Below are 12083 nucleotides of genomic sequence, written 5' to 3' on the forward strand. Positions count from 1 at the left end.
AAAAAAGTGCTTCTCATAAAATTAAATAGATGAGTCTTCAGCCTCTTCTTAAAAACCTCTGCGGCTCTGAGATTCTCCGGCAGGCTGTTCCAGAGGCGAGGTCCGTAATGACAGAACCAAGCCTTCCCATAAGATTTGGTCCTCACCTTAGGAACAACTAACAGGCCAGTGCCGGAGGACCTCAGGGTCCGCAAGGGTTCATACTTTAAAAGAAGATGACTTAAATAGGAAGGCCCAAGACCATAAAAACATGCATAAACCATTAAAAGAATCCTAAATATCTTAATCATCAAACTTACAAGACATAAAGGCTTAAAATGTTTCAGCAAGAGCTTTTGAAATGATGATGGTGGTGTGTGTCCTTTGGTCCTGACAAACATTTCAATTGAGTTTTTTTGTCACTTTCTTCCTCAACAAAGTACACACCAGAGGTTGGTAGGGGATGGATGGATTTTTCAATGATCCATGGATAGATAAATACTTTATTGATCCATGGATGGATTGATGGATGGATTGATGGATGGATGGATGGATAGTTTGTTGATCCGTGGTTGGATGGATACTTCAATTCTCAGAGGATGGATAGATACTTTTTTGATCCATGGATGGATGGATACTGTATGGATGGATAGATACTTTATTGATCTACAGATGGATGATGAATAGATGGATAGTTACCTTATTGACCTACGGATGGATGGATGAATGGATGGATGGATACTTCATTGATCCACGGATGGATGGATACTATATTGATCCATGGATGAATGGATACTTTTTTGATCCATGGATGGATAGATCCATGGATGGATGGATGGATGGATAGTTTATTGATCCATGGATGGGTGGATACTTTATTTGTCCATGTATGGATATATGCTTTACTGATCCATAGATAGATGGATGGACACTTTATTGATCCATGGATGGACGGATTGATGGATACTTTATTGATCCACGGATCTGCAGATGGATGATGAATAGATGGATAGTTACCTTATTCACCTACGGATGGATGGAAGGATGGATACTTCATTGATCCACGGATGGCAACCATAGATCATGTATTTTACCAATACATTGGTATTTTATTGAAATGGTCATAAAATGCATAGATAGATAGACAGACAGACAGATTGATAGATAGATAAAAAAGCAATAAAAATGACAAAATAAATCTATAAAAAGAATATAAATTGGCTTAAAGGTCAGATTAGAAAGGCGCTTCTTCCGGCGTTTCCACAAACCAGATTGAACACGTATGGCACTAAATATGATATTACTTATAGATGACATAAGGATGTTTTCTGATGTGATTAACCTACAGGTGAACTTGGATAAAAAGTGTAAATTGACGCTCCTATAGTGTTAATTCTCAGAAGGAACAAACACCTCATTAGCACTATCTACCTTGGCTTTATTAAGAACATTATTGTTTACAATATTCTAACTTTTTGCTTAAAGTTCACGTGAGATCTTAAGCAATTTTTCTGCAACTTCGATTTAGAATTTAAACTGGCAAACTAAGTTAAAAGGACGTCGTTTGGAGACATTATATTTTCGTTCATCTCCACCGCTTCATGCTATGCGCTTCCAGTGTGCGCCTCTGTGTGCAGAGTTATTCATGAGCTATTAGAGGCCTTAAGGGATGAGCGATACCTCGTACACAAACCCTTTTGTCATATTAAACCGCGACTTGCAGTTAAGCCAAACAGCTAATGGAGTGAAACGGCATTTTCATAATGAAAACCTTAGCAATAAGAAAGAGCAATGGCCGTACCATCCTAGCCATTTCCTGCTCCATCCTTGTTAATATCGCTTCCACCGATCCTATAATCTGTCATTAAGCCAAGTGCAACCGGACAAACTCCGCGGAATATTGAATCCATTCTTTCAATTAGTCTATTTGGTCTTTTTCATGAACATTTCCTACAAAGATTGGACTTTTGTTTGAACTCTACAAAGGCGATGAAAGTCCATGATGCCATTTTAATGCCCTATTCTTATCATCCTTTCTAGCTCGTTGTAAGGAAAAGGTTAAGTTCCCTTTAAAAGAAAAAGGTTTTTGAACGTTGCTTCTTTAACATTTTTCCATGTAGGATTCCTCAACATCCAGTCTTGGCCTGAAAACATGACAGATTTGAGTGTCTTTTCCAACCTGGTGACTATCGGAGGCAGATCTCTCTACAGGTAAGAGTACATACATAGTCTTTTTTATATTCTTTGTGGTGTGCCCACATTTTTTTTTTTTTTACTGGTTTGATATTACCTATTAATTAAAAAAAACTCTCATTCTTGAATGTGACCCTCCCCCCTTCTCTCCAGTGGAAGCGGTATTTCCCTTTTGATCCTGAAACAGCGCTGGATCTCCTCCTTCCAGTTCCAGTCGTTGACTGAGATCAGCGCCGGGAACGTCTACATCTTCAACAACAGCCGCTTGTGTTTTTACAACACCATCAACTGGACGTCGCTGTTTAGGACGCCGTCGCAGAAAGTCCTCATTCGCAACAACCGGGAACCCATGGAATGCCGTGAGTACCCCATGCTTGAGAAATACTTTAACTGGTAAATAGTGTGTACTTACAGTATATGGCGCCTTACTACCTTCTTAGAAGTCCCAATTACACATTCACACACTACCAAACACAACTTATAATGTGAGGTTCAGTGTCTTGCCCAAGGACACCTCGACACATGGGAACTAGGACTGCCACGATTAATCAACGACTAATCGGCTATTAAAATAGTTGACAACTAATTTAATAGTTGTTTGACCAGAATTACATTAAATTCCAAACAAACCAATGTCTTCACAGAAAAAAAGGGTTCACTGTAACTCGCATAAGTTGTATATTCCTTGGACATTGGAAGTGTTTGGCATAACACTCAAGTGGCCATAGTTCTAGTGTTTCATTTTTTCTGGTCACTTCCAATTAATCTTTGCTGTCCCTTCATTCTATTGTAAAGACAATATAAACGATAATTGTACAAGTTAGTTGAACACGTTTCTTTTTATATGGTTTAATTGGAATGGCACAAAAGCAAAAACCTTGGAAAACTCTTTCACATTTGACTATGCTTCGGAAAGCAGCTGTTAAATGTTTATAGCTTAGGTCAACTTGTGACCAGTTGGAGACACACAACTGGTAGAGTAATGATAAATGTTACTTGATGTGACAGTTTCACTCTTAGTTCCAGTGCATTTTTGCTTGGCAAGAGTTTCTGCATATGTCATGACCCACTATTGCAACAGTCACATCCCCCAAAAAATCGGATTATTGTCTCAAACCAGTTTCCTTGGTTACTGACTTGTATTAACTTTAATATGGTGTGTTCTTTATGATTCATGAAAGCTATTCAAAGAAATGTTCCAGACACATGGTATTAAAGATTTTTTTTTTTTAATGAAAGGAAATGACAAATACCACCTGAAGTTCTACAGCTGACCTGAAAGATTAGAAAACAGGCAAACACTATGGAGTGTAATGGTGTAAATGCTTAGTAAGCATTCACACTATTGTGATTCTCCTGCTCCTTTTTTGGCACTTTAAATCACACTTTCAGCGATTTCAGCAATCTCGATATGAAAACGTTTAGCTTGTTCTGGAAATTACAGCTTGCAGTTTTGGTATTCATGAACTTTATAGTTTGTTATAAATGAGCAAACTATGCTCCATAAAAAATAGGTGAGAAAGTCTTTAAATTTCAAAATTTTAAGTAAATTAGCAACGAGCCTTTACATATATTCGTGGACTAATTTTCAAAATAATTGGAGTTTAGCTAGTATTTTAGCAACATGCTAACGTCTTTGGCTAATTTGTTGTCTAATGGAGTTTTTAGACTAATTTGGGGTTTAGCTCCTATTTTAACAGCAGGCTAACGCTTTTGACTAATTTAGTTTACTTAGGAATTTTAGGCTACTTTAGAGTTTAGCTAGTATTTAAGCAACGGGCTATTGTTTTTAGCTAATTTAGCATCTATTAAGGTTTTTTTCATGCAAATTTTGAGTTTAGCTAGCAACGTGCTAATGCTTTTGGCTAGTTTGTAATCTACTTGTTTTTTAGGCTAATTTGGAGTTTAGCTTCTAGTTCAGCAACAGGCTAACGTTTTTGCCAAATTTAGCTTACTGAGGAATTTTAGGCTATTTTGGAGTTTAGCTAGCAACGTGCTAATGCTTTTGTTTATTTTGTAATCTACTTGGTTTTTCAGGCTAATTTGGAGTTTAGCTTCTAGTTTAGCAACAGGCTAACGTTTGTGGCTAATTTAGTTTACTGAGGAATTTTAGGCTATTTTGGAGTTTAGCTAGTTTTTTAGCAACTCAATTGCTTTTTTGGCTAATTTGTCATGGATTGGGTATTTTAAATCAATTTTGCTACAGATTTTTGTGAAATTTAGGTCAACTTCAGTGCTCTGTTATAGTTCTTTAACAAAATTTCCAGTCTTGTTGATAGACAATGACAAAGATCAAGTCTTTACCCTTTTGGATACACTGTATCTGGTATTTTTGCCCATTCTTCCATGTAAATCTGGAGAATGACTAGGCCACTCCAGGACCTTGAAGTGCTTGTGATGCAGACACTCTTTTGTTGCTCAGGCGATGTGTTTGAGATCAATCACTGTCATGTTTCATCTCTAATTCCACCACTGACAGGGGGAAGTTTTTGTCCAAAATGTTCCCTAAATTTCATCATTCAATTCTTAGGAGTTCTTGGAATGCAAATCTCGAAACACAACGACTTGTTTCATACCAAAGAGTTCCATGTTGGTCTCACCTGACCCTACAGAGTTCTCCCAATCCTCCTCTGGATTATCCATCTGGTCTTTTGGAAAACCTTCGACCAGGATACTGGAGCCCCAGTCCTAAGGGCCCACTAATCTGCATGTTTTCTATGTTAGCCAGCTTAAGCACACCTGATTAAGCTCATCATCAAGCTCTGTAGAGGTTGGTTAATGGCAGTCATTAGAGGCAGGTGTGTTTAAGCAGAGAAACATAACAAGCGTTCAGGATGATAGGCTCTAAGGACTGGAGTTTAGAAGCATTACATTAGACAGGCCTGGAGATGTGCTGACTTAAGCAGAGGGACCTTTGAAGCACTGCGGGTTTTGAATCTATGACAACATAGTGTGTTACTAATAGAAACCTTTGTTACTGTGGTCTCAGCTCTTTCAATTCTCAAGATCATATGTTCCCCAACGAGTGAGATCTGGCATTGATCCCCAGGGGGAGAGAATTTGTTTGTAAAATTGTGTTTCTTCCATTTTGTAATAATTCCATCAATTAGTTGTCTCTTCTCAGTAAATAAAGCCTTAACAAGTGGCCTTACGTCTAGATCCAGGTTGTCTACAAGCACGAAATATCACAAAATATCAAAGTTGTAGACTGCTCGGTGAGCTTGTAGGACAAAAACAGGTCGTACTGAACACTTACGAAACACACAAAGGTAAAGTAAGGATGTCGAAGTATAGAAACAGGCATGGTGTACTGATTTTTAATGTTGTCAAAGTACCAACTTCTGGTTATTGTTGGCTTGTGAGTGGTGTTCACAATCTTGCACGGTTCCTGCATACAGTCTCTTAGAAAATCATGAAGTTGGACAATCAAGGGATTGTTTGGTCACTATATTACAGATGTTCTAAGGGCACCTACATATCACATGTGGACCAACTTTTGTTTAGGGTCTTTAAGGCGCCAGAACTCACACTTTAACTAAATACTATCCTAGCACGTTTACATGAAATAGGGGTCATCTAGACCCCACAAGATGGCACAAAACAAAGTAACAGGCATGAAAAGTCAGAAGTCTTGCCCATTTGTAGGTACCACACACCTAGTTTTTGCAGCATTATTTTAATATACTCCTTAACATTTTTACATTGAGTTCTGACTATTACAGCACAACTTACGAATGTCTCTCGTCTTTTACATTGAAACAACTTGCAGAATTGGTTGTTATTTTTGCCCCACTGTATAATCAATGGACCCAACAGCTTTCCAGTTAAGCATCTAGAAGACTCTAGCAGATTTGCTGATCCACAAACTAATAAAATACATATTAGTTTAGTTATCTTATGTGTAAAGTCTTTTAAGATGTATAAATGCATTTGAGACAATCTTTGGCGAGTACAATCGTGCCGCAGAAACAAAACGCCTCTCATCAGGCACCAATGTTGTCTTATTTTCTCCCCTGCAGGGCTCCAATTAATTCCAAACTTTGATTCCTCTAATATCTCTGGAAATCCAGCTCCGCGCGAAGCATACACACTGACATGCCAAGTTTCCAAGGCAACAGCATCACAAGCGTCTTTCACTAGTTGGTCATGAAAGCCCTTATTCAGCTCCGGCGTGACATTTCATGCACTGAGGTGGATTAAAGTCACCGCGCTGCCGAAACGAGATGGAGAAATTCATAATCGTCAGATGAATAACTGCGCAGGCATGATTATTTATCAGCACGCATGCTGTTGATGTTATTTTTAGTCTTTGCTAAATGCATTGTTAAAAGCTGGGAGCAGATATGGAGCCGATAGCATCAAGCTGGTTAATGAGTGCAGCATGTGTGCGTTACAGATCGATTGATTGGACCTTACACTGGCCTCTTCATTAGGCTAAACTGCCTGTCTACCATTGACTGCTCGGCTTGTGACAGGGGGTCGAGCCCCCACCAGGCGGCACTCCCCGGTGTGTCACTCACCGGATGGAGGGGACTGCAGCTCTGATGAACGGCATTGATTGTTGCGGTTTGACTGGTGGGGGGGTGGGGGGACTCGAGGAACTGCTTGGGGTGCTCTCTAACAGGAGAGGTGTGGGGAATACCAATGTTTGGACCCACAGCTGTGCTGCCTGCAGTCAGAGCCGCCAACAGCCATGTATGAGATATGTATTTGCAACACGTTACTCATCTCCAAGTCGTCACATATTGACGTTTGGGTAAGGACCCCCCTGTGTCAAAAATAGACGTTTCTGGGTCTCCCCAACTTGTCGTTTTTCTACGTTCTGGCTGCTCCAATTGAAACTGGGCTACCCGTCCAAAGGGGTGCAAACTGGTTCCGGTGCAGTACCAGGATACAGTATCCTAACCGTAACCCAAAACCAGCACCAGAATCATGCGATACTGGACAGTACCGGAAGAGCGCTTTCAGTAGCCCTGACCAGACTGGAAGTGATATGAGAACCACTCGTCACTGGTCACCGGTACCAATTCCAGTACCAGAACCACCTGTCCGGTAGCCTTGAATGGATCGGAACCGGTACCAGAACCACTTGTTCGGTAGCCTGAACTGGCACCAGAAACACGCAGTACTAGACAGTCCCAGGAAAGCACGTCCAGTAGCCCTGACGGGACCAAAACCGGTAACAGAACCACGTGGTACTGGACAGTACCAGTAAAGGTTACCTGACCAGACCGGAACCGGTACCAGAACCACCAGTCACTGGTCACCGGTGATTCTGATACCACTGGTGAGTACCAGAAGAGCGTTTCCAGTAGCCATGACCAGACCAGAACTGGTACCAGAACCACCTGTTCATTAGCCCTGAATGGACCAAAACTGATACCAGAACTACCTGTCCAGTGGCCCGGACTGGACCAAAACAGGTACCAGAACCACGCGGTACTAGACAGTAGAGAAAAAGTGTGTCCAGTAGCCCTGACCGGACCGGAGGTGGTACCGACCCAATGTGGTACTGGACAGTACCAGGGAAGTGTATCCAGTAGCCCTTGCCGGACCGAAACTGGTACTAGAACCACTAGTCACTGGTCACCAGTGGTTCTGGTACCACTGGACAGTACCAAAAGAGTGTGTCCAGTAGCCCTGACTAGACCAGAACTGATACCAGAACCACCTGTCCAGTAGCCCTGAATGGATTGGAACTGGTACCAGAACCATCTGTCTGGTAGGCCAGGCCAGAACTGGTAGCAAAACCATGCGATACTAGACAGTACCGGAAAAGCGTATCCAGTATTCCTGAACGGACCGGAACCGGTACCAGAACCACGCGATACTAGACAGTACCGGAAGATCACGCCTGGTAGCATTGAGTGGACTGAACCGGTGCAAATACCATGTGGCACTGGACAGTACTGGAAGAGCGCGTCCGGTACGTCCAGTGGTCGACTTTTAGTTGTAATTTTACCCTTTTTAGCCGATAACGAAGAACCATCCGTTGTTTTCCAGGACATAGTTTCTGTAGAGCGGCAGTAGTTCGTTAGAAATTCGTCTCTGAATTGTGGGCAGGACTGTTGTTGGGGAACAACCTTGCCCCCTTTCCCTTCACGTTGGTCTCTTGTTAAAACGGTCTCCTGCTAGCTTACATCCCCTCAAAACCTCAACATTAACATTCACAGTGCAATAAATACAGCGACCAATATTTGAGCTATCCAGCCGTACAGTTTGAGGCTAGATGCTAGCTCGGGCGCGGAGAACAAAGACGTTCATGGATCTAATCTTCTGCTCTTGATTCATAGCAATTTGAAAAAGGAATCCTCAGAAACTTAATTTTTAGCCTTATTTTCTTTCTTTATGTCCTCCATCATCAGAAAAAGGCCACAAGAACAACAAATCATCACTTAAACTACTTCAGTTACTTCTTGTATTTGTCTCTTTACAGTTCAGCAGCAGATGACGTGCGATCGAATGTGTTCGGAAGATGGCTGCTGGGGGCCCGGTCCCGACCAGTGTCTCTCCTGTCGCTATTTCAAACGAGGACGCACCTGTGTCGAGTCCTGCAACCTCTTTGATGGGTGAGTGGAGAACATTTCCAAAGAAATTACATGGAGATTCCAGAGAAACTATGTCCTAATGTCTAGATATAGTAAAACATAAAGTAAATGGTGTGTATTCATACACATACTTATGCACCAGTGGTTGCCGACCTGCCATAGAAGGGGTGGACTAGACCATTGGGGAACAACGTGGGGTTCAGTGTCTTCCCTAAGGATGGTTCAATGTACTTGAGTTGGTAGACTGGCACCTTTACATGGAACAAGAAGTTTACCGCTCTACCACAAGATGAGAACTTTATCTTGACTCTTGCTGACAACTTCTCCATTTGGACGCCAACGAAAAACTTCAAACATTCTTTAGCAACCAGTATTTCGTCATGTCCTATCCAAGTCATTGACAAAAATATAGAAATTTAAATCGATCTGATTTAACAGTGATCTAAAAAAAAAAATCCTTGATCAAGTTGGAATTTCGCTTTCAGTAGACCGACCAGACTGGAAGTGGTACAAGAACCACTGGTCATTGGTCACCGGTACCAGTACCAGAACCACCTGTCCGGTAGCCTTGAATGGATTGGAACCGGTACCAGAACCACCTGTTCGGTAGCCTGAACTGGCACCAGAAACACGCAGTACTAGACAGTCCCAGGAAAGCACGTCCAGTAGCCCTGACGGGACCAAAACCGGTAACAGAACCACGTGGTACTGGACAGTACCAGTAAAGGTTACCTGACCAGACCGGAACCAGTACCAGAACCACCAGTCACTGGTCACCGGTGATTCTGATACCACTGCTGAGTGCCAGAAGAGCGTTTCCAGTAGCCATGACCAGACCAGAACTGGTACCAAAACAACCTGTTCATTAGCCCCGAATGGACCAGAACCGGTACCAGAACCACACGGTACTAGATAGTAGTGGAAAAGTGCGTCCAGTAGACCTGGCCGGACAGGTAGTGGTACCAGTGCAATGTCACACTGGACAGTACCAGGGAAGTGTATCCGGTAGCCTTTACTGGACTGAAACCAGTACTAGAAAAAAACGGTCACTGGTCACCAGTGGTTCTGGTACCACTGGACAGTACCAAAAGAGTGTGTCCAGTAGCCCTGACTAGACCAGAACTGATACCAGAACCACCTGTCCGGTAACCCTGAATGGATTGGAACTGGTACCATAACCATCTGTCTGGTAGCCCGGGCCAGAACTGGTTTTATCAGTACCATGCGGTACTAGACAGTACCGGAAAAGTGGATCCAGTATCCCTGAACAGACCAGAACCGGTACCAGAACCACGTGGCACTGGACAGTACCAGAGGAGCGCGTGCAGTATGTCCGGTGGTCGACTTTCAGTTGTAATTTTACCCTTTTTAGCCGATAACGAAGAACCATCCGTTGTTTTCCAGGACATAGTTTCTGTAGAGCGGCAGTAGTCCGTTAGAAATTCGTCTCTGAATTGTGGGCAGGACTGTTGTTGCGGAACAACCTGGCCCCCTATCCCTTCACGTTGGTCTCTTGTTAAAAAGGTCTCCTGCTAGCTTATATCCCCTCAAAACCTCAATATTAACATTAACATTCCCGGTGCAATAAATACGGCGACCAATATTGGAGCTATCCAGCCGTACAGTTTGAGGCTAGATGCTAGCTCGGGCGCGGAGAACAAAGACGTTCATGGATCTAATCTTCTGCTCTTGATTCATAGCAATTTGAAAAAGGAATCCTCAGAAACTTAATTTTTAGCCTTATTTTCTTTCTACATGTCCTCCATCATCAGAAAAAGGCCACAAGAACAACAAATCATCACACTTGGTCCTAAACCACTTCAGTTACTTCTTGCATTTGTCTCTTTACAGTTCAGCAGCAGATGACGTGCGATCGAATGTGTTCGGAAGATGGCTGCTGGGGGCCCGGTCCCGACCAGTGTCTCTCCTGTCGCTATTTCAAACGAGGACGCACCTGTGTGGAGTCCTGCAACCTCTTTGATGGGTGAGTGGAGAACATTTCCAAAGAAATTGCATGGAGATTCTAGAGAGACTATGTTCTAATGTCTAGATATAGTAAAACGAAAAGTAAATGGTGTGTATTCACACACATATTTATGCACCAGTGGTTGCCGACCTGCCATAGAAGGGGTGGACTAGACCATTGGGAAACAACGTGGGGTTCAGTGTCTTCCCTAAGGATGATTCAATGTACTTGAGTTGGTAGACTGGCACCTTTACATGGAACAAGAAGTTTACCGCTCTACCACAAGATGAGAACTTTATCTCGACTCTTGCTGACAACTTCTCCATTTGGACGCCAACGAAAAACTTCAAACATTCTTTAGCAACCAGTATTTCGTCATGTCCTATCTAAGTCATTGACAAAAATATAGAAATTTAAATCTATCTGATTTAACAGTGATCATAAAAAAATCCTTGATCAAGTTGGAATTTTGCTATCAGTAGACCGACCAGACTGGAAGTGGTACGAGAACCACTGGTCATTGGTCACCGGTACCAGTACCAGAACCACCTGTCCGGTAGCCTTGAATGGATAGGAACCGGTACTAGAACCACGTGTTCAGTAGCCTGAACCGGAACCGGCAACAGAACCACGCGGTACTAGACATCACTGGAAGAGGTTGTCCAGTAGCCCTGACGGGGCCAGAACCGGTAACAGAACCATATGGTACTGGACAGTACCAGTAAAGTGTATCTGACCAGACCGGAACCGGTACCAGAACCACTAGTCACTGGTCACTAGTGATTCTGATACCACTGAAGAGTACTAGAAGAGCGTTTCCAGTAGCCATGACCAGACCAGAACTGGTACCAGAACCGCCTGTCCATTAGCCCTGAACGGACCAAAACCGGTACCAGAACCACCTGTCCAGTATCCCGGACTGGACCAGAACTGGTACCAGAACCACGCAGTACTAGACAGTAAAGGAAAAGTGCATCCAGTAGCCCTGACCGGACCGGAAGTGGTACCGGCGCAATGTGGTACTGGACAGTACCAGGGAAGTGTATCCGGTAGCCCTTACCGGACTGAAACCGGTATTAGAACCACCGGTCACTGGTCACCAGTGGTTCATTACCGAACCTCAGGACATGACCCGTATCAGTACTCTAACTCTAACCCGGTCCGCGTCTGGTACCTCAGACCCCTGATTTAAATGTAACAGCCAGCACGTTAAAAAACAATGAGTTGTGGACCCTAAAACATAAGAAAGTGACACGAAGGAGTCCTTAACCATGCGTCAATATGTGACGATTTCGGAATGAGAATACGTAGGATAAAACATCTGTAGAATAACTTCTTCACAGGTCCACTTTCAGACACCATCAAGAATCCAAATATTTGAATAAGCGTCTAAAGAT

At 42.8% G+C, this 12083-nt stretch overlaps 1 protein-coding gene across 1 annotated transcript in view; it reads left to right on the plus strand.

Annotated features, from left to right (window-relative positions):
* The window catches only part of si:ch73-383l1.1 (receptor tyrosine-protein kinase erbB-4), a 439732-nt gene that overhangs the window by 313222 nt on the left and 114427 nt on the right, over nt 1-12083 (plus strand). Inside the window, exons 11-13 of the mRNA XM_024288936.2 lie at nt 2100-2190; nt 2326-2531; nt 8609-8741. Coding sequence (XP_024144704.1) covers nt 2100-2190; nt 2326-2531; nt 8609-8741 — 430 coding nt within the window. The remainder of the gene's footprint in view (nt 1-2099; nt 2191-2325; nt 2532-8608; nt 8742-12083) is intronic.

This window comes from Oryzias melastigma, linkage group LG2, assembly GCF_002922805.2.
Source record: "Oryzias melastigma strain HK-1 linkage group LG2, ASM292280v2, whole genome shotgun sequence".
Lineage (NCBI taxonomy): Eukaryota > Metazoa > Chordata > Actinopteri > Beloniformes > Adrianichthyidae > Oryzias > Oryzias melastigma.